This window comes from Perca flavescens, chromosome 14, assembly GCF_004354835.1.
Source record: "Perca flavescens isolate YP-PL-M2 chromosome 14, PFLA_1.0, whole genome shotgun sequence".
Classification (NCBI taxonomy): Eukaryota; Metazoa; Chordata; class Actinopteri; order Perciformes; family Percidae; genus Perca; species Perca flavescens.
Genome location: NC_041344.1, coordinates 13,112,176 through 13,135,338, shown reverse-complemented (window position 1 = coordinate 13,135,338; position 23,163 = coordinate 13,112,176). Strand labels below are relative to the sequence as shown.

The following is a 23,163-nucleotide window of genomic DNA, read 5'->3' as shown; positions in this document are numbered from 1 at the left end:
TTTTTTTCCATTAAATCAAAAGTAGTTTATTTAACTTTGCCTTCTCTGTATAACTTTATTATAATAAGACACTTCTCTGCTTGTACATTGCTCCCTTGAACTAAAAATGGCAACATTTGTTTGTGGGAATGTAAGTTGGGGTAGACAAAACTTAGATACATACCAATATACATACATGTGTGTATATTACGGTTCCATTAATAAAACCATAAATGCTATTTAAAAAAAAAACAGTTTGAACCACTCCAGGTACCTTGGTAATGCTGGAAAACAGTACAATCTTTGAGTAATTTTTCTGGAATACACTATTTGTTTTCTTTTAACATGGGTACATAAAATAATGCGCACATCAACATTAAGAGTTAACGAGGGATGAAGGACTCTTTGAGCCAGTGTTAAGTGTACAGCTATTAATGTATAAACCAGTAACAGACAAGGCAAGCTGCACCCATGGGTGTGTTCATGCTTAGAAGCGAGGGGAAAAAAAATATATCCAACTTCACTTGCCTGCAGAAAAATGTATGATTAAATTACACAAAAGAAAGGGGTGAAGTTCTCCACTGCATGTTCTTCATTTGGAGGATGAACATATACACACAGCTGAATGTATACATGTGGATGTATTTAAGAAACGTAGAATTGTCTTGATAATGGTTAAATCAAGTGTGGGCAAACAAGGCAGAAAGTGCTTGCCATTCATGTTAACCTCTCCGGTCCCCAACCCCTTCCCAAATTGTTATACTAACACCAGAAAAACGCACACATGCCACAGACACATACACACAAGCACGCACACACACACATACACAAATCATTAAATGCCCTACTCACAACATCCCAGAGACGATCTTCAAACTGTTGTCAGTAAACAAACAAACCCCAACTTACAGCAGTGACAGAGTTGACGCAGATGTATAAATCGATTTTAGTTCCCCTTGGAGGTCGTCTCCATGTGCCATTTTGTCTGTTATGTATGATACAAACTATGTTTACAAGTGTAATCCTACATCAATCCAATATTTTCTCAATACTCCAGGTCGGCATTATTTGTTGCAAGTGAAATCGTGGAAACCGTGATAACTGTAAGAAAGTGACTCGCGTGACACCTTGTCAGCTTTGTCCAAAATTGAACTAGTTTGGGCTTCTGGTTGCCACAATGTACTGAAACAGCCATCCAGAGAACACACTTTGAAAAATACTTCCTCAGACAAGGAGCTTTTGGTAGTAGTCCTTTCTTGGTGTGAGGAGTCTTCACAAAAGCACAAAGTAGTGTGGGGGATGGGGGGGGTGTAATAGTACAATACTCAACCCAGCTCTGTACTCTGGGCCCAGACAGAGTACCTGTCCTGTTGCATCACATGTAACCTGCCCAAAAAACAAAAACAGCAACCATGGGTTTGTGTTATACTACAAGGAGTGCTTATTAGGACATATTCAATAACCTATTGAAGCATTAACAATTTTTATGAAAGTCAAACTTTTTTTTTCTTCATTCTATCATTTCACTCATTTTATCCCCCTTACAATGTGGTATTTCATCTTCAGGGAGAGAAAAAAAAAAAGTGTTTCCATAAAAGTGGAAGTCACTGAGGAAATAATGGTTGTTAAAATAAAGCCGTCAAGCTATCAATAGTCTATCTAGCCTAGTCTTCATAGGTTAAACAAAACTCATGAATGACAGAATAAAAATTGGGGAACTTGGATTTACGCAAAAATTCTGCAGGTGGGGAGGATGCTACGATGAAGCTAAAAAAAGCCTCTATTTCATAAAAAGGACCAACCAATAGCTAATGAAATGTCAGATCAGAGGTCTATCTGAACAAGCAGCAGAAACATTGATATCAAAGACAAATCAATGTGATCAATGCAAACTGTAGGTGAGCAGTAGTACTTCAATGGGTCTTATCACAGTAATCACAGACGGAGTTTGCAGGAGTCAGCAAAAGGAGGAATTAGGGAATTTAGTAAAAAGGTATTTTAATGACCTGCTTTAGAAGAAAAAACACACACCCCTAACATTTCCCAAAGGCTGAAACCCAACTGACACAAGGCCAAAAAAAAAAAAAAAAAAAAGACAAAAACAAAAACTTATGGTACATTGTTCTCGTTAAAAGATGAAGCTGCACTCTTTCCCTTTGTGAGGGAAGTAATGCAGAACTGCACTACTGAATACCACCCAAGGCCAAAGTGTGGTAGAAATATACATAGGTACATATATATATATAAAAATTAGCCCAATCCAAACATTTGCCAATTTAATCCCTTGTTTTGATTTTGCAACCATATGACTGCATGTGTTCCGTATGTTTGTAAAGATGTCATATTTGTGCTTGAATACGCAAGTGTGTGTGGAGCTCTGTGTGAATGTCTTCTGTCAAAACGACGTGCACCTCCCATCTGAAGAACCACATGCTTGTCAAATCCAACTGGGGTGAAATTATTGAGGGAAGGTGTGGTGGGGTGGGGTGGGGGGTGGGGCACAACTGAACAGAGAGCAAGACAGAACAAACGGAGAAATTTACAATAACGGACGGTTGATGGTAGATTGATGTAAGGGGAAAGAGGTGACTGGGGCGGGGCACTAAAGTGAATGTGAATACCATCTCCGTATACTGTACAATGCACTACTCAGTTTAGGGATGCCAACAGATAAGCCATGAAGTAATTATCAAAAAGGGAGAAAGATGCAAGAGGGTGGGTTTAATGTGGGTGGGGGTCATCTGAAATGTTTTGAAATATTTCATCACTTCCTATTTTTTGGGGAGGGCCAGTTGCCACGCCTCTCCCCGCGGTTGCCACCTCCATTACCAGGCCCGCCGGAGCCACCTCCAGGCGGCCCTCGTGGGCCTCTTCCTCCCCCTCCACCTCCACCTCCTCCAGGGTTGACCCTCCGATTCTGTCGCTCCATGCCAGGACGCTGGCTTGAGAAGCTTCTTTTATTCGCTGAGGGCTCTTTCCCCGTCATGTTGCGGTCGACCCCACCTCCGCCTCCCCCTCCCCCCCTTCCCAGGTGATGGGGATGGTGAGAAGAATAGGACTTCCTCCTCCTCCTCCTCCTCCTCCTCCTCCTCCTCCTCCTCCTCCTCCTCCTCCTCCTCCTCCCTCCCTGTCTCTGAACTCTGTGAAGTCGCTGCTCTCGGAGGCCGTCTCCCACTCCTCGTTGGCCTGGTCCGAGTTCTGGTTGGTGAAGTCAGGGGACTTTGCTCCATGGCTGTGGTGGTGCTGGGGGTGGGTCTGCCCAGCGTTGCCCTGGTTGTAGTGGTGATGGTGGTGGTGACTGTTTGCATTGCTAAGATGCCCGCCACCACTGTTACTGTTGGTTGTTAGTGTGGTGTTGTGGTTAGCATTTTGGGCATTGCCCGTCACGGGAGCAGAGACAGGGGCTCCGTTACTGTCCTGAACTAAATTCAGGGTGGGAGAAGAGGGCCTTCCTCCCCCGATGACCCCCACTCCTCCGTTGATACGTGCGGCATTCTCTCGCTCCTTCAGTCTCCGGAAGCGAGGGGGCTTGTCCTGCTGGTGCTGGGACCGCCCGTGACGGCGACGTCTAGGTGGTCGCTCGAACCCACTGGGAGGAAACCCACGGTTAGTGGGAAGAGGGAGCGCATTTAACCCTCCAGAGTTTGGCGTGGGGTTGTTTGAAGCTTGCTGGGTCACAACTCCGCCATTTTCAGTGGAACACAAACTGGCAGGAGTTGCAGCGGATAAAGACGGCTGAGGGGGATTGGACCCCTGACTTTGAGTTTGACTTGCATCAGCTGTCTTGTCCTTCTTCTCTCCTCCATTTCCTCCCCTGCCCAAGTCTTTTGGTCCAGAAGTTTGTGGCGGGCCTTGCTGTTTTCGGGCAGAGGCTGAGGACTTGGAGGACCCACTGTGAGAGGCTGAGCTGGGTCCAACTCGGTGTCCCCCAGGTGGTCCTCCAACATTGCCACCACTTCTGTACATGTTTCCTCCCCCACTACCTCCACCCCTGCCCCTCCGAGAGGGCACACCCCTGGGGGTGAACACCCGGGCCTGGGAACCTCTGGCTGGTGCAGATGACATATTGCCGCTGCCAGTGGTGTGGGCATTATCAGAGCCATTCTTGGTGTTACATTTCTGGTGGTCTTCCTTGTCTGAGTGAGCAAGGTCACTCGCACCACTCTCACTGCCAGTCTCTGAACCTCTCTCCCGCCTTCTCTTGGGTATTTCCTCATACTCTGAACCCTCACTGCGGGTTTCACTCCGGTTCCTGGCCCTGGCTGGGTTATGCTGGGACCGATCCTGACCGTGTCTGCCACCGCCCCCCTCACCCTTCGATTCGTGGTGGTGGCCACTGCCAACAGATGAACGGTAGTCTCTGCCACTCCTGCCACTCATTCTGCCCCGACTGCCACCAGTGGGCCCAGCAGCGGCCGTGTAGGTGCCACGGTAACCCCGGCCACGCCCGTAGAACTCTCCCCCTCTTCCGCGACTGGCTCTGCTGCCCTTGGCGGGGACTCCATGGTGGTGGGAGGTGGCTCCTCCTCTCTCAAAGGAGCGGTCCCTGTCCCTCCTGGAGGACGACCCTGAAAATCCTGAGGAAGTGGCGTCTACATCTTTGGGTCCTCTACCAGACCCACCGCCTCCTCCTGTGGGTCGTTCCTTTCCTCCATTCCTGGGTTTGGCTGTCTGGGCTGGCTCATCTTTAGATGGAGCCGATGTGTTCTGGGAGGTGGAGGAAGCTTCCTGCTTCATAAGGATGGGTTGGCCACCATCTTTCTCTTTATCTTTCCCAAAACTTGTTTTTTCTACTCCATCAGCTTCCCCTCCATCTCTCTTCATCTCCTTCAGCACAGGCTTCTTAATGGGGCCAGCCCGCTTGTTGGAATTGCTGCCTCCCATCTGGTTGGAGGGTCTGTGGTCAGAGGGAGTGTTGGAGGAGTCCTCCCCTCCACGGGAGTTGTTCCCACCTCCTGCATTGTTGGCCCTCCTACCATGAGAGGACCCCCCACCTGTATTGCTGCTGCCAGGCCGTGGGCCCCACTGGGTCTCTGTCTTGTGCTCCCGCCCCCCTCTTTGGTTTGATTTAGGATGAGAGTGATGCTGCTGCTGAGTATGACTGCCATGTTGAGAGGGAGGTGGGCTAGAGGTCATGGAAGAAGGGGGAGCATATGCCGGGCCTGTTTTCTCCTGTTTCACATGGCTGCTATTGCCGGCACTGCCACTGTTGCCTCTTTCACCATGACTGTGCCCGACACTAACTTCACTCTCTCTCTGGGATGGGTGGTGATGCAGTGCAACTTTGACATTCCCATCTTCCCTGGCAGAAGAGGAGGAGGAGGAGCAGGAGGATGAGAGGGAAGGTTGGTGGATTGGGGGAGTAGAGTCTGTCTTCTTAGCTGGGGCCTCAACAACCCTGTCTCGGCTGGTTTCTGGCTTATGGGGGTGGAGAATGAAGTGAGGCTGCTGAGGGTGGTGGCTGTGATGGTGGTGGAGATGAGAGTTGCTCTCAACAGGGGGGTGATCAGCACGACCGTTGCGATCGTAGTGAGGGTGTGGGGCTCCCCATATCTGTCCCTGCTGAGACCCTCGTGGAGGCCCTTCATCCTGGTGGGTGTAATTATGCGGCTGATTTCCCCTCTCCGCCCTCTGCTGCTGCTGGTGGGTATGCATCCTCGCACCCTGGTCAGGGAAGTTGCTGTAGTTGCCCCGCCCACTTATGTAGTGATGAGGGTGGTGGCCACCTCCCTGGACCCCAACTTGAGTGCCAACTGGAGGTGGAGTCTGATTGGATGTCCCAGAGGTGGAGCTGGGCTGCTGAATGGGTCCCAATCCACCCTCTCGCATGCGGTGTGGAGGAGTGTCGCTCCTAAGATAAAAAAAGATAGAACACAAATTACTAAATCAATCCATTAAATAAAGGGCCGGTTAACCCGTATTACAAAAACACACACACACACACACACACACACACACACACACACACACACTTTGAGTATGTGGAGCATATGCAGTTTATAGAGGACATAATATCAGCAGTGTGTGTATTTTGGAAAATATCCATACCTGGGCCCTTTGGCCACATCGTCATCCTCCAATGCCTGCTTCTGCCTGAGGGGGGATGTCAGTCCACGGCCCTCCCCTCCGCCAGGGAATGCCTCCTGCCCCCAGGCCATCTTAGGATCCATAGGGGGGGTCCCACGGTGAGGATGCCCTGGATGCTGTTGCTGCCTGTCAAAGGAGTCTGAACCAGATCCCCCTGAATCAGACCGCTCACGCCCAATAAGCCCTGTGATAGTGAAGAACTATTTTTAAAAAAAGGATACTTTGCTGATTTTTAAACAAATTTATATATAATAATGGTGTTGTAAATGAACTATGTTAAACTTCACTTCATTTAACCAGCGCCCAGATCTCCCTACTCAAAAACCGAACTCTCTCTCTCTCTCTCTCAGACCAAACTCTCTCTCTCTCTCTCTCTCTCTCTCAGACCAAACTCTCTCTCTCTCTCTCTCTCTCTCTCAGACCAAACTCTCTCTCAGACCAAACTCTCTCTCTCTCTCTGACCAAACTCTCTCTCTCTCTCTCTCTCTCTCAGACCAAACTCTCTCTCTCTCTCTCTCAGACCAACCAAACTCTCTCTCTCTCTCTCTCTCTCTCTCTCTCTCTCTCTCTCAGACCAAACTCTCTCTCTCTCAGACCAAACTCTCTCTCTCTCTCTCTCTCTCTCTCTCTCTCTCTCTCTCTCTCTCTCTCAGACCAAACTCTCTCTCTCAGACCAAACTCTCTCTCTCTCTCAGACTCTCTCTCTCTCTCTCTCTCTCTCTCTCTCTCTCTCAGACCAAACTCTCTCTCTCTCTCAGACCAAACTCTCTCTCTCTCTCTCTCTCTCTCTCTCTCTCTCTCTCTCTCTCTCTCTCTCTCTCTCTCTCTCTCTCTCTCTCTCTCTCAGACCAAACTCTCTCTCTCTCTCTCTCTCAGACCGAACTCTGATAAAACTGTACAACTAGACTCTCTCTACCAGTATTGACCAAACTCTCTCTCTCTCTCTAAAAAATAAAACTGTACAACTAGACAGGCTGAAAAACTGAAAAATTTCTAACCTAAATGTTTCCAGAAACAAATTTTGCAGCGAACGCTGTCAGCGTGGAGTTTTAAAAACCGTAACCACACTTGCACCCGCTTCACCAGCATTACCGTGACTCTCTGTGACTTTAACAAACGTAGTTTCACTCTGTCCGCACCTGTGTGTGTGTGTGTGTGTGTGTGTGTGTGTGTGGGTGTGTGTGTGAGCTCCGCTCTGTCAACATGCAGAGAAACTTGCGCGCTCTCAGGTACCGAAAATTGGCAACGTTTGATTTAACGTGAATCGGTCCGTGGACGTAATTCGGTCAGTACCCAAAAAAGTAGCGAGATGCAAGGTTTTGTAATATGGCAGTATCATATTATCTCATTACTCAATCAGTGAGCTTTTGAATCATTTATCTTCAAAGCATTTCATTCTCAGTGATTACGTCACTTCAACTCACCTGACGGGTGCATGCCTGCTGGATAGTAGTCCATAGGTGGAGGGCGGCCCTGCATCATGCGCGGGTCCATGTAGGGCATCATCATCCAACGGGGGTCAAAATTCATTGGCAAGGGTGGGGGTCGGACCATATTGCTGGGTTGATACATGGGTCCACCCTGCTTGGGTCCAGGCCCAGGCTGGGGTGTTGAACCTGGTGAAGGACCCTGTTGAGCCTGGGGCTGGGGGGACATCTGGCTTTGTGATGCCTGGCTGTGCTGCTGCTGCTGCTGCTGCTGCCACTGCTGCTGCTGCTTCAAGAGCTGCTCCTAAAAAAATTAAAAATAATAAAAATAATAATAAATAAACATAAAAACATATCTATAAAGCCATGCCTGCATTGGTGGCAAAATACGTAGCTCCCTTGTGGTTAGGGCTGAACGATTTTTGAAAATAATCTAATTGCGATTTTTTCCCCAAATATTGCGATTCGATATTCGATTATTTTTTTAAGCTCTTTGTCTTCTGTATTATTCAACAAAGACAAACAATAAATCATTGTATAGTATGTATTATTAGACAAAAAAGTATATATATATATAAATCATATACATATATATATATATATATACAACACATATATATATAATACATACATACATATATAGACATATAGTATAAACATACATAAAATATATACATATATATATACATATATACATACATACATACATACATATATATATACATACATATACATATATATATATATATATATATATATATATATATATATATATATATATATATATATATATATATATATATATATATATATATATATACATTTACATACAGTGCAGTTTTATACAGTGCTGCCTCCAGCACCTCCCCTCGTGAAGTTGCGTGCCGCGTGTGCATGACACCGTCAACATTGCACTAGCTCAGAGAGGCTATCGTTACGTTAGCTGCTGGTGGTCTTGCCGTGGGATTAACTGTACTAATAAAACCGTTGAAACACCGCGGCCACGCTGCTGTGAAAGCTCCCCGAACCATCATTTATCAGTCTGATTGTTACCCCTCTCAGTGGCAGCTCCTCCACCCATATCTTTATAACGGAGCTAACCGCTAACCGGAGCTAACCGCTAATCAGAGCTAGCTCGTTGCCAACCGAGCCTTCAGTTCTGTGTGCCTGTATTCATTAACTGCATGTATGGACTTGAGCCCGAACAAAACCCTTCATTTTATTAAAATGGCTGTAAAAGATTTAAGCTTCAACTCAGAATTGTTTGAATGACAGAGATCAGCTCAAGGTACGGTGTAGCGTTAGCGTGCTAAGTTGATGCTTTCTCTGCGGAGTGCAGACTGATTTGCTCTCGCGAGTCACCAAATCGAGACCAAATTGCAGCCTTTGCGATTAGGAAATCGCGTTTTAACATATCGCGATATTATCGCAAATGCAATTAATCGTTCAGCCCTACTTGTGGTGGCTATTTTTGTCTCTGAATAAGACATTCAAAGAGTCAAACTCATCTAGAATATAACAACCATTCAAGCAACACTTGTACTAAAGACAACAGACAAGTATAGATCCTAACCTGCTGCTGCCTCTGAAATCGAGGTGGAAGAGACTTCTGGTACTTTGAGTAACCCTGGCCAGGTGGACCACTGGCTGGACGACCTGCTCCCCCTCCGATATTCTCAATCTTCACTGGGTCGACTCCTCTTTCACCTACACTTCCTGCACGGATGTGTGGACTGCCCATGGTCTCTTCCTTATTTTCTCCTGGTAAAGGTATGTCCAGCGTGGGCTGCTGTGGCTGTGACACAGCCGGCTGGGGACACTGTTGGACTTCTGAACCAAGAGAGAAGGTTGTAGGGCTGAATCAGGGGCCATAATCAAGCAGTGGAAGCTTTATTTAAACGGCCATATTAAACATCAGGTGTTAAGAAAGTAGAGCTGGGCGATATGTAGAAAAGCAAATATCACGATATTTTGGACCAAACACCTCAATATCGATACTGTAGGGTTGACTTATTGGTGCTTTCACAAAATATTTACACAATGAGATTTTTGACAAATACTCATCAATAATGTGGATATAATGACTAAGTGGGTAAAGGTAAATAAAACAGCTAGAACAGTCTGGTAAATTTAGAAAATGACATCACTTTACTGTACTGCAGCCTTTAATAAACCAGGAATATATAAGACTTATGCCACATTACGATATAATGATATCCAAAATCTAAGACGATATCTAATCTTGTATCACAATATCGATATATAATCAATACATTACCCAGCCCTATAAGAAAGCCGAATCAGGTGTCAGTGATCTAAACGATTCAGATGACCAGTCATCACTAATCACGTGTCCATGTACAAACTCACCTGCACTGGAGTCATAGCTGCTGTTGCTGCTGGCTCGCTGTCGGTCACCGACTCCAGGACTGGACCCCGGCTGGACAACCAGCACTGGAGGCTCTGCAGGGTCCACACAGGGGGATGGGGGCTGGCTGATGTTGGGGGAGGAGGCAGAGGCTGAAATAGATGGACTAGGGCTGCCTGCTGTGGCAATTGTAGCGTTTCCATCAGGGCTGGGGCTTTTACAGCCGCTACCAGCACCTCCTATGTTGCTGCCCTGCTGCTGTTGCTGCTTCTCATCCAGCCTCTTTAGCTTCTCTGCGCAGGCTGCGCGTCTCTCCTCCTCCATCCTACGTTCTTCCTCCTCACGGCGGCGACGGGCTCGCTCCACAGCAGCAGAGATCTCAGTAGAGGACTGCTTCCTGCGCTGACGCCAAGTCTCATCCTCATCATTTTCCTGGGGTCCAGGAACCAGCAGACCCGGTTGTGCAGGAGGAGAAGGACCTCCTGGTGCTGGCTGATGCTGGGCAGGGACAGGTTTCCCCGGGCCTTGAGAGGCGCCCTGGTTTTGAGGCCGGTCCTGAACAGTTAGAAAATAGGATTGCTCTATTATGCAGTTTTCAACTCTAGATAACACTAGAAAAATCACGAATGATTACATAAACCGAAACAAAACTCAAGATTCAAAAAGCGAACTTAAAACTAAAAGATGACTTATCCATAAGACCTGGGGCGGTGGATGAGATAATGATAGAAATGATTTATCTATGAGGCGCTATCCGGATGGCTACCTGTCGGTAAGAGGAGTAAGACCCTTGTCCAAGGAGGGGCCCAGGTGGGGGGGAGGGTTGCTCCCGGGGACCACCCAATCCAGGCCTGCGCCCCTGTATACAGGCAGACACAGTTAGCCATGCTGCACCACAATCTACACTGACAGAAACACAACTCTGCCCACAAAGTCTTTGCTTAACAGAATGTCCAAATTGTCCTGTGTTGAAAATGTGGACATACATCTTTTCAAAGCTTGAGCATGGCTCGCCTGGGAAACACCTTATTGCTGCTGGTCAGCATGCTACCTGGTAGTTGGTTGGTGCTCCCTGTCCCCCCCAGCCACTGCCTCCCTCCTCGGCCCATCCTGGCTTGCCGGAGGGGGGTTGGGGGCCATTGTCAGCATTAGAGGGAGGAGTGCGGCGGGCGTCTCCGCAGCTGTCCGATGCTCGAGAGCAAGAGGTTGCAGGTGGGGCATCCTGGGACCTCTGCTGCTCACTGAGGACAAGAGAAATGTTTGGTCAAACAAATGATAGTAGCTTGTATAATGTAATGACATTTATGCTGAAAAACTGTATTAACTTGAAGTGACATCACATGCTGAATGTACTTGGTCACGTACCGCAAGTCATTCTTGCTCTCGGTTCTCTCCTCTTCCCCCTCTTCATCATCACTGAACTTCAACTTGGCGGAATAATCAATCTCCTCATGAGCTCCTGTTAAAGCAGAAAATCAACAAGAAAACATCAGAACCATGTTTGTACCAAACATTCTTTCAGTGCATTTGCACATCATTCATCACACTTCACTTTGATAAACCAGATCCTCCACTCGGACCAGCAGGAAATATGATATGCAGAAACATCTGCAATAATGTAAGATGGCATGAATGTAATGTTAGCAGGGTTAGCATGGCGGCGTTAACCAGGACCAATCGGGATCACTTTACTGGCTATGTCTCAATTTGTTTTTGCGAGTAACCAACTTGGGTACTCAAGCTATATAATTCAATGAGAGTACACAAATTTTTAATAGAGATGGTCCGATACCATTTTTTGCTTCTCGATACAGATTCCGATACCTGAACTGCGTATTGGCCGATACAGAGTACCGATACAATACCAGTGGGTCATATATTTTATTATGTTTTAACAACTGTATACTACTATCCCTGTATGGATGTGATATGATATAACAACTGTATACTACTATCCCCGTATGGATGTGAGATTATTTCTATCTTTGTTGTCTGTCTGGCTCATGTTAAACTCTTTGTAAAACATGAACAAACACAAACAATGAAAGTCGTACAACTTTCTTTTATTCTCCAGTTTGACAGTCGGTTATAACGGAAAAAGAACATAAATAAACTACTTTAACGTGGATTTTCTTTAGGGCTTTATTACGTGGTATCGGATCGGTGCATAAACTCCAGTACTTCCCGATACCGATACCAGCGTTTTAGGCAGTATCGGAACATCTCTAATTTTTAAATTACATTAAATGCCCGTCCCTTGTAACGTTAGCTGTGATAAATTAGCCTGAAGCTAATATTTACCAGTTCAGGAGGAAATTGTCCAACTCTGTGTCCTTTTGGTCTCTAAACTGTCTCCATTTATATCAAAGTTTTATATCTGTGAATGAGCTTTTTGTTTTACCTGCCCAGCCCTCATCTCCATCGTGGTCCAGCTCGTCTAGCTCCTTCAGGTCATCCTGCTTTAGGATAGAGGGTCGCTTTACCACCTCTCCACCTCCGTCACGTGGGCCAGCCCTGGGGCCTGCTGTCCGGACCACCCTGCCCACGAGAAAACCTGAAAGAGGGGAGGAAATTCGTTGAAAGCCATATATCGACAAAAAAAAAAAAAAAAAAAAAAAAAAAAAAAAAACGCAGCAAAAGGCAGGAGAAATGGGTTTCAATAAGAAAAAAAAAAAAAAAAAAAAGGTCCAGGTGAATAAACTGTCATGAAGTAGCACAATACTAGCTTTACACTTGATTTCGACAAGTAACATACCTTGGAGGAGGCCCTTCTCCAGGTGCCGGGTACCTGTAGGGCCCCTGAGGGCCATATGGGCCCGGAAAGGGCAGGTAGGGAGGATACATCTAAAAAAAATAAAGATCAGGTTCAGGTACAATTTTTTTTTATAATCAGTAGGGCTGGGTTTAAAAAAAAAATATATATAAATTTTCCAATTCTAAATGATTTTCATTTGAATGATCCAATATCGATTCATAAAATCCAGTATCAATCTCTGTCTGTATCATAGGAAACTAGTCGACCTAAGGAATCCATTGGTACCAATGTCATGCTAGCTTGTTAGTAAGGGGGTTAAAAAACGCTCCAAAGATGGGCTACATTTTGGCAAAGAAAAACTGGCATGGCCATTTTAAAAGGGTCCCTTAAACTCTCACCTCAAAATATCTGAATGAAATGTCACTGAATAATTACCGACTGTAGAATTGCACTTTATTGTGTTGACTGCTGTAGTGTGTTCATGTTAAATAAAACATTAAATTATTATATATTATTATAGTACATTAATGCAATTGCTTTGAGGTCAATTATTAAGGTAAACATCGATATTTTTAATAATGCCGGTTAGAGAGAAACTTGTACAATTTTAGAATCTTTTTCATATCCAAGCGAAACTGGTTTTGCAACTGAAACATCCCAAATCGATATTGAATCAGAAATTGAAACGGGACCTTGTGAATCAGAATTGATTCCGGAAATCAGTGGCGATACCCAGCCCTAATAATCAAAAGAAAGTGCAGCACTGGCCAATTCTGCACTCTATCTGCAGACAAATGTTACATTATTTAAGTAGGCCCTGCAAATGCATTGCAAAGCAGTTGAGTAGCAATAGAAAAACAACATATTAACTGAAAAAAAAAAAAAAAAAAAAACAGAATATTAGCCTGAAATCAAAAAGAGGGGAAAAACAAGAGGAACACTTACAAAGGGAGGCATGATCCCTCGGTATTGGGGGAACCCAGGCCCCACAGGGGGCTGGGGCAGGGGCAAGGCGGGGCTGCCTGCGGGAGGGTTCCTAGGTGGCCCGTGGGACTGAGAGTTCGGAGGGGGGACCCCAGCTGCCCCATCCATCACCAGAGTCACACCAGTGCCACCCTCCACTGCCCCCTCCCCAGACAGGGTGGGCGCCAGGGCTCGGCCCCCACCGTCCCGCCAACTTGTAACGTCTGAGGACAGTGAACACAGGAGAGGACAGAGCAGTCAGTAGGATTTATAGGCTTTAATAGAATAAGGTCAGAGATGCAAAGCCATTACTTTAGAAAGATAACACATCCTTTTACTTAAGACCCCATTGCTGGAGTACTTGAATGAATGGATTAAGGATTTGTCATACAATTTTTTGTTAATAAAAAATAAATAAAAGTAAGAAACTTTTCTATTTTGCCTTATTCCCCAATTAGACTTGGTTTTGGAAAGTGCATACCAACCAAAGCATAAAGAAGATAATACATACACATTATGACCACTCTTGTTGTGAATTTGTAACAATAATACAAGCCAAATGAATAATCAATAGGAAAAAAAGCTTGCTGACTATTTGCTCAGCTGCCCCATGTTATCAACTGAACCACTCCCATACACAATATTGTGAGAGAAGTTTTCTAACCACCACTGACTTCAATAAAGTTTATCAATTATTGGCGATTAGTTGGGTTATCACTCACTCTGGGGGCGGAGGCTTGGTCCGGGCCCATACCACTGATCTGCAGTGCCCTGTTCTCTGCCAGCTTTGTCCTGGTCGCCAGCCGCCTGCAGGGTGGGAAATTCCTCGCGAGAGAATGGCGACGGTAGGTTTGATGCCTTTCCACCTGCAGAAAGGGAAAACGAGAGATGATGTGATGATGATGATGAGGGTGGCATGTGTCACGAAAAGCTTATTCCAGCATATTTCTTTGGAAACATGTACAAAAAGGAAGACTCACCATCCCCTTGTGTTCCATGTGTAACACTGGCCTGTGCCCAGGACCTTGCCCCTACGGCCTGGGTTGAAGCTGGGGCCAGAACCTAAGAGAGGGGGCAAACCCACAAAGAGACAAACACCATATGATACATGTCAACTATGGCCGCGATACATCTCCATGCACATTATCAAGAAAAAGTATGACTTTGTATTCATGTTACTGGCACTGCGTGTACCTCTGAAGCTGGCGGGGTTCTCGGGCGGGTCGGTGCAGGTGTCGGTGAAGCCGCAGGCTGCGGCGATTCCGGCTGCGGTGCTGGCGATGCATCGGTACTGAGAGAAAGAAAAAATGTTATTAGACAAGTTAGTCTCAGCAAAAGAAAAAAATAAAATAAATATAAATCAGTATTTTTTCGACTATCAATGTTGTAACTTTAACACGTAAAAGTCGATGGATTTGGTGCTAAAGGGGAGTTACTTACCTCTTTGGGTCCGCTTGTTCCGGTTTGCTTGCCCATCCTGTGCCGTCTTTGGGAACGAGTGAGACGTTGGGATCGTTGCCTTTGTTCTCTGCCTTCAGACTGGGCAGGTTGGCAGGGGGTGGCATACGCCGTGCGGAGGCAACTTTACCAAGAGACTGCAGGCCATGGCGGGGGGGAACTGATATGGGAAAGAGAAAGGAGGTCATTAGCACAGATGGACCACTGAAACCTGACACCAATTAGATCTACTGGGTGTAAGGAGCAGCCCGATGACAGGGATGGCGCTTGCTGGATACACAATTAGGATGCCAACCTAAACAACCAACAAAGTTAGAGGTAGGGCTGAACGATTAATTGCATTTGCGATAATATCGCGATATGTTAAAACGCGATTTCCTAATCGCAAAGGCTGCGATTTGGTCTCGATTTGATGACTCGCGAGAGCAAATCAGTTTGCACTACGCAGAGAAAGCATCAACTTAGCACGCTAACGCTACACTGTACCTTGAGCTGATCTCTGTCATTCAAACAATTCTGAGTTGAAGTTTAAAACTTTTACAGCCATCATTTTAATAAAATGAAGGGTTTTGTTCGGGCTCGCGTCCATACATGCAGTTAATGGATACAGGCACGCAGAACTGAAGGCTCGGTGGGCAACGAGCTAGCTCTGATTAGCGGTTAGCTCCGGTTAGCTCCGTTATAAAGATATGGGTGGAGGAGCTGCCACTGAGAGGGGTAACAATCAGACTGATAAATGATGGTTCGGGGAGCTTTCACAGCAGAGTGGCCGCGGTGTTTCAACGGTTTTATTCGTACAGTTAATCCCACGGCAAGACCACCAGCAGCTAACGTAACGATAGCCTCTCTGAGCTAGAGCTAACGTAACAATAGCCTCTCTGAGCTAGTGCAGTGTTGACGGTGTCGGCACGCAACTTCACGAGGGGGAAGGGCTGGAGGCAGCTCCTCTCTGTGCACTGTAAAAAAAATGTGTGTGTATATATATACACACACACATATATATATATATATATATATATATATATATATATATATATATATACACACACATATATATACACACATACATACATACATACATACACACACACATATGTGTGTGTGTGTGTTTTTACTTATTTAACTGTCTACTGTGTAATTGTGTGTTGTTCATACTATACAATGATTTGTTTGTTTTTGTTTAATACAGAAGACAAAGAGCTTAAAAAAATAATCGAATCGCAATCGCAATATTTGGGGAAAAAATTGCAATTAGATTATTTTCAAAAATTGTTCAGCCCTAGTTAGAGGCTTGGTAGTTTCAGTCTGGTGATTCTGATGAATATGGATTATAAAAAAGCCTCAAGACGTTATTAAAAACTTCCAGCAAACTCACTTCCATTACAGTTAACAGAGAAGTACTAGGATATCAGATTCAGATTCTAAAAAGTGAAGCCCTGCTGAATATCAATCCCCAATTTGTTTCCATGAGGCTTAGAGAAACCACAGCAGTCGATGGCTTCTCAGGGGGAAGTCTGTAGTTTGGAAATGGGACAGCTGCTTAGAGCTAGTGGGGAGCTTCTGAATAAAACATTGACTGGGGACTCAGCACAGAAGTCAAACACCGTCAACAAGTAAGCCTCTGTCTCAAGTCAGGCTCAGCTGACATGTTAAGGCTCGAGAGCCAGTCACCCTCCAGACCGTGCATAATCTCTTTCTATATAGCTACAGATGAGAAACATTGTAATAGACAATGTTTTTTCTCTCTCAGAGACAGGTATATAAGAGTATTAAATATCCTTGATCCCTGAATAATATTAACAGCATCAGCAAAACCAGGTTGGCAGACAGTTGAGAGATGCAGCAGAGAGATGCAGCACATCATCCACTTCCTGTATTGGAAATCCGCCCCAGAGCTATTAGGGAGACAGTAGGCTAACGCATCAAAGTTACAGTACTTGGTGTCAGAAGACAACACAGCACAGCCAGGCACTTTTAATCAAAACAGCCAACGGGTAAATCAAGCTGTGCATATCAGAATTGTTTCTCATGTCTAGATCTGATTAATTAGAAACTTTATTATTCCTAATACACAATCGTACAGTATAAGGTAGTGAAATTAAATTACTTTATTTAACAGATTCTAAGTATTAGAAGCAGTGGACAGCTAGATACACAAACTTGGGGTTCAGGGTCTTGCTCAAGGACACTTTGACATGTGGCCGGAGGATGGGATTGAACTGCCAATCTTGTGGTTAAAGGCCAATCCACTCTACCTCGCCACTAGCCACAACCATACTTAGTGACAAAACAAAAATGGCAGAATGTAAACAGAGCCTGACAGGCAAGCAATACTAAAAAATAAATAAATAAATAAATAAATACCCTGGGTAGAAAGACAAAAAGGCCAATCTATTAAAGTGGATGTATGTTGTGACAATAAAAATGTGGCCATAACAGAACAAAGATACTCACCAACAGGCTTTTGTGTTTCAAGGCTCTTTCCTTTGTATGTATCAAACAGGTTGAGGGACGCATACTTGGTTTTGCCTTCCTTCCCCTTTGCAGTTTGCCCAGAGCGCTCTGACATTGCGCTGTCCGCTCATTGAGTATGGTGAGCCCTGAGACTGGGGGGGCAAAAACAGAGAGAAAGTTTTGACACCAGATATACACAGAAAGTGGGAGTAAAAGGTGATGATTGTATAAGCATGCAATCAAAACAACTAGCAAAATAGAAACTGTTTCACAAATCAAAATATCCTAAACATGTGCGTTGACGCGACAAATTCAAATAAGGGATTCAACAGCTGGATGAGCGTGGTATTATCTTTTTGGGCATTTTAGGCCTTTAATTCCACAGGACAGATGAAGACATGAAAGGGGAGAGAGAAGGGGAATGACATGCAGCAAAGGGCCACAGGTCGGAGTCGAACCCGCGGCCACTGCGTCGAGGAGTAAACCTCTATATACTGTATGTGCGCCTTCTGGTCCATACCAACTGAACCAACCCGGCGTGTGGTATAATTAAGCACTTATAGAAGTATTGTACAACGGTGTTAAAAAATGTTAACTATAGAAACATAGGTATCACAACATAGGCAGACCAATCTCGTAAGCTACTTAGTAAGACTAAATGCCATTCCACACATTTTCTAAAGCTTTGACATTTTTAGTCCTCCGTCTCACAGAACAGATATTCCTCCATTTCAACAAAATATCATCCACAGATGTTGCAATACACAACTCGGTTATCCTGAGATGTTTTTCTCCTTCTCGCACAGTAAAATCACATTGGAGGCCAATAAAACTACATACATTTCCTGTTGACCATTGGGCACTTCAATTATGTACATTTGCAAGTTAAATGCATAAAAAAAAGCTACAAAACCACTTCTTAATGCCTGCAACCAAATAACTTCCTTTAAAAAACTTCTCTTAGGACATTTTAAGGACCAACTGTGGCATTCAACATTTAACATACCAGTTTATGAAATACATTTTGGCTGGCCAATGGCCTTCCAGTACAACAGCTCAGCTTCAAAAGATGTTATAGGTTCAACAACTTGACAAACTGAAGTATTCCGGTCAGTTTAAGCAAAAGTCACTTCTTAATTATGTAATTTTGCCGGAAGACATGTATTTTTTTGAATAAGCCAATCCATAAATCTAAAAATGTTGGTAGCATCCCAAGCGTCAGACTTGTTAAGTTAATTGGCCAATCTTTACATAACAATTGTCAATATAACACCAGGCTACATAAGGAACTGTATGTGTTGTAAGTATTAGACAAGTCAGATGTCGATGGACCTTTCCATAAATCAGAATTTTTAAAAGTTGCTTTACAGTTTCCACAGGGCTCTGTCCCATAGAGTAGCAATTTTTTTTTATTTGCACCAGAGATAAGAGTGCCTGTTCCATAATAACATACAAACTGATCAAATTAAATTAGTCCCAGTCAATAAATGTATTAAGGCCATTCTCGTATTTGGGTGTTGTTATAGAGACAGCGCCATGTATTTGTCCCATCCACGTCACTTACACTGTTAACCTACTACTACCACCCGGTCCTCCTGACAGCCCAATTCTTACTGACACGATGAAAGCTTAAGTGTGGTGTTTTAGGGTTATCGTGGTAGTTTCAACACCATGTGTGCAACTTAGTAGAAAACCACAGCTTTTTATGAGGTGGGCAGGTGGATTAGTACTGGGATAGTCTATATCCTTTGCGTTCCACTTCCGGGATTGCCCCGGTGCTGCAGGGAATTCCGCCAGATGCATGTATTTTCCGTTTCCTTCCGCTTTCTTTGTGCTGGAATTTCAAATTCGGTGGATTTATGAGGACTATTGTTGACTGCTCCTTAAATCTCTGCAGGGTAAATTGAGACAGCTAGCTAGACTATCTGTCCAATCTGAGTTTTCTCTCGCATGAATATTTTGCAGCGGCTCTGTGCAGAGTTTAGCACCACCCATGACGATTATGATTGGTTTAGAGAAAAGCCATTAAACCAGAGAACGTTTCCTACCATCCCCGAATGCTTTGTGGAGTAGGCAGACCTATCGTCAACGCGCTATGGAGGAGGGTCTGGCAAAGCGAGCTTAGTACTGGAATAACTTAAGCATCCTTTTTCAAAATGTATGTTATCTAGATACACAAAGTATAGCTAGGGCAGGGTCAGCATTTTGCCAGCATAAATACAGTTTAATATGAGCAGAACTAGTACAGTGCATGACTACACACAGAATTTTTTTTAACCATGGTCTCTATGGCAACACATTATAAATGATATTCTTCAATGCCTTTCCTTGGCTCCATGGCAACTGCCAGGCCTTTAGCTTGAACTCATTTTACTGTACATCAATAAAACACTGACATCTGTCCAATCAAAAGTGATTTGGCTGCATCCAGCAGGTTTAACAGCTGTCCCCACTTCATCGTAGTCCTACCAGGAACAATTACTGAGAACAGATGATTCTCCTGAGATCATTATGCTACAAATTACATTAGTAATTTCATTCACTTGCTTTGAATTGAGTGGTGAAATTATGCAAGCTTATACACATGGTTCATGACCAGAAGAACTATTTTAGAGCTGAACAAAGACTTCAGCAACAGTTAGCCTATTTTGTTCTGTAAAATATTGGGACATAAATATTTAAATGAACGAAAAGGTGAAAGAATGGAAATCCTAAATCATGACCGCTCTGTCAGTATGCCTGAATAACAAGTCTACCCTAATATAGATGACTGCAACAAGGCCCATACAGTAGTGGGACTATGTTTAGCCAAACCAACAGATTCAAAGACGGATTAATATTAAACCAAAATCAAAACGATGCTGAAAGACTCAAATGTAAAGCCAACTACCTTCTACTGCTCACTGGTAATCTTCATAATGAGAAAAAGCATGATGTCTGCAATACACACATCACTAAGGAAAATAAATACACAAAACAGAAGGAATACCATGCACCAGCAGCACTGCACCATGCCTCAATAGCCAGATGAGATTAGAAAAATTAGGTCGTAGGATAACTGGTCAACTACACGTTATATGGGGATTAACGGGGGGCCAGCAGCTAAATTACACTACGTTATGAAAATTTCACTTTATTTAACCAAATCAAACCAATTTAGACCAAATTAAAGGATTATTAAGATGCGCGGGTGTGGGTGTCAGTATGACCAGTGGTGTACGTGTGCATAAGTGATGTGTGTGTGTGTTAAGGGGCAGACAAAGTATTAAAAAAAAAACTAAAGCAACACAACGAAACCAACGGATGAGAATAGGGAGCTGAAACTGCAGCAACCGCAAGGCAGGCGGAGAGAGCTCCGAGTCACACAAGCCATAACTGCAGCAATGTAACGTTATACCACAAATCAAGTTACCGATAAACACGAGAATATTTGGCCAAAATCAGCTAGTAGCAATTAGCATCAAATATATAAACATCAAAATGCTGAAGCTACAGACGCATATAGATATCTTTATTGTAGTGCTAACTAACGTTAGCTGGCTAACACAGGGCCTCAGTGTTGGCGTTGGGAGGGGGACTGCGTTGATGTTTCATAATGCATCCCTTGTGGTAACATTAGCTTCTTGCTCTTCAATTCTGTGAGGTACTACGTTTTGAATCTCACACCATACATCACGACTGGACGTTTTCATCGATGTTATTAAGCTTTTCTATGTGTTGTAGAAGGCACAGGACAACGCAGAAAAAAACTGATCTTATTGGGAGAACAAAACAAAATGGCGGTGGGGACAGGCCCGGTGCATATTAACGTTAATATAACCGGTTGTGTAGCATTACTTGGCTCAAACAGCTTATATTACAATAGACACTTGCAATATAGGCAAAATAATGTTTGTCGTTTTGAAAAAATATCCATAGAAATAAACATCAGTTTTAACTAACGTCAGTGTATCGCAGACTGACAGTGTGTTAGCTCAAAGCTGCACAGTAACGTGTATCCGCTAACATTAACCGTTAGCTACGCACAGAGGATCGGTGGCAAACAATGATATATTTAAACAACTAGCTAACTTAGTAGCCAGTTTCACCAGATAATGTATATACGTAATGTTATGGCTATTCAGAAAACTATTACTCTACCATTTGATATGACAAACGCTAGCTAACCACTTAGCCAAGCTAGGCTGTAAGTCAACAACCAACTGTGCCTTTCCAAAAAAAATAAAGACTGCCCCTTTACAAAACATCCTCTCGGGTAGCTAAGTTAACTCGATGTCCAACGACAATGGTCATCATTTCTAATCAGCATAATGTAACTAATCGGTGTTTGCATACGAAATGCAACATGTTCCGGCCACTGACCTGGTCTTGTCCCGACTTGTCTCGAGGTTGTATCGCAGAGTGAGGTTAGCTAACGTTATGCTATCGCGTAGCTTTCTAGCAAATGACCCAGCTAGCTAGCGTAGCTAAGCAACGTTATCCTCCTGCATAGTCGAACACATAAGGTCTTTGCAGTAGATCGCCCCAACTAACTATGAGTAGTAACGTTACTAGCTATATATAAAGAAGGTGTTCGGCTTACTTGCACTCGTTTTCTTTTAATTCCAAAAATAAATGAAAAGGGGAAAAGAAAATTGTAATACTGGACTCGATCCGTCACCTAAAGAGCCGTCAACGGCTACTGGGTAATTTCGTGAGATGGAAGCCGTTTGGGACCTCAACAGTGATTTTCAAAGTGGGGTCCGGGGCCCCCCAGGGGTCCGTGGAACTCTGCCATTGGGTCCGTGAAAAGTTTCAGATTCATTCATTAATAAATTATCATGATGTAAACATTTTTAATTTATTTTTTTTTTTACAAAAAGCTTAAAAAACCCTATTCACACAGTACTAGTATTAGGCCTTCCTGGGGACCTCTGGTAATTTGTAATAATTGTGGAGGTCGGTTGATCTTAATTCAGTACGAATCTGCCATGTCTGTAATTTGTCATATTTCGCCAAACACAGAGGTTGTGTGATAATATTAATCCTGTGTGAATCGGCATCTCTGTGATTTGGGGCCGTATTGGCTGTGTTGGCAATTATAAATGAAAGTTTTGACAGAGCCATAACATATGTAAGATAATGATGTCAGTAAATACAGTGTTCTTTCACATAACATAACTAAGACCATAGAAGTGTAAAAAAAACTTTAATTATTCCAAGGGACATACATAAGGGGGCATATTCTCTACCTTGTAAGGGGTCCTTGGCTGAAAAAAAGATTGAGAACCTCTGCACTACAGTAAGACAAAAAATGTGACCCTTATTTAAATGCTTTGAAATAAACGTTAATAGAATAATTCTCATTACCATATGGATTAAGTATGAAATTAAATAGGTGTAAGACTGTTCTCGATGTATCCGCTATCTTCACGTCCACTGTCATAATCCCATTAAGAGGAATAAAAGATGAAAGATGCTTTGCAAACATCAACTTTATATTTGAGCAAGCAAAGAAAAGGAATGCAAAGGCTGCAGAAAAAAGTATCAAAACAAAAAGAGTTTTAATGTGATACAATTATCTCAGGTCACATGTATGGTAGTCTATATCCTTGACATTCCACTTCCGGTGCCGCAGGAAATTCCACTGGATGCATGTATTTTCGCCGATGTCTGTTTACTTCTGCTTTCTT

General features: G+C 43.9%; 1 protein-coding gene across 1 annotated transcript; it reads right to left on the bottom strand.

The window, feature by feature from the left end:
- Nucleotides 1-4: 4 nt before the first annotated feature.
- On the bottom strand, nucleotides 5-22,190 carry prrc2a (proline-rich coiled-coil 2A). Its single transcript, XM_028597096.1, is given in 19 exon segments — nucleotides 5-3,042; nucleotides 3,090-5,830; nucleotides 6,028-6,250; nucleotides 7,491-7,797; nucleotides 9,067-9,323; nucleotides 9,864-10,416; nucleotides 10,628-10,720; nucleotides 10,913-11,102; nucleotides 11,227-11,320; nucleotides 12,263-12,371; nucleotides 12,373-12,415; nucleotides 12,617-12,705; nucleotides 13,562-13,803; nucleotides 14,302-14,445; nucleotides 14,560-14,641; nucleotides 14,774-14,870; nucleotides 15,020-15,197; nucleotides 17,492-17,643; nucleotides 21,854-22,190. Coding segments are annotated over 18 exon segments (5,856 nt in total). The 5' UTR covers nucleotides 17,607-17,643; nucleotides 21,854-22,190; the 3' UTR covers nucleotides 5-2,743.
- Between the last annotated feature and the right edge of the window lie 973 nt (nucleotides 22,191-23,163).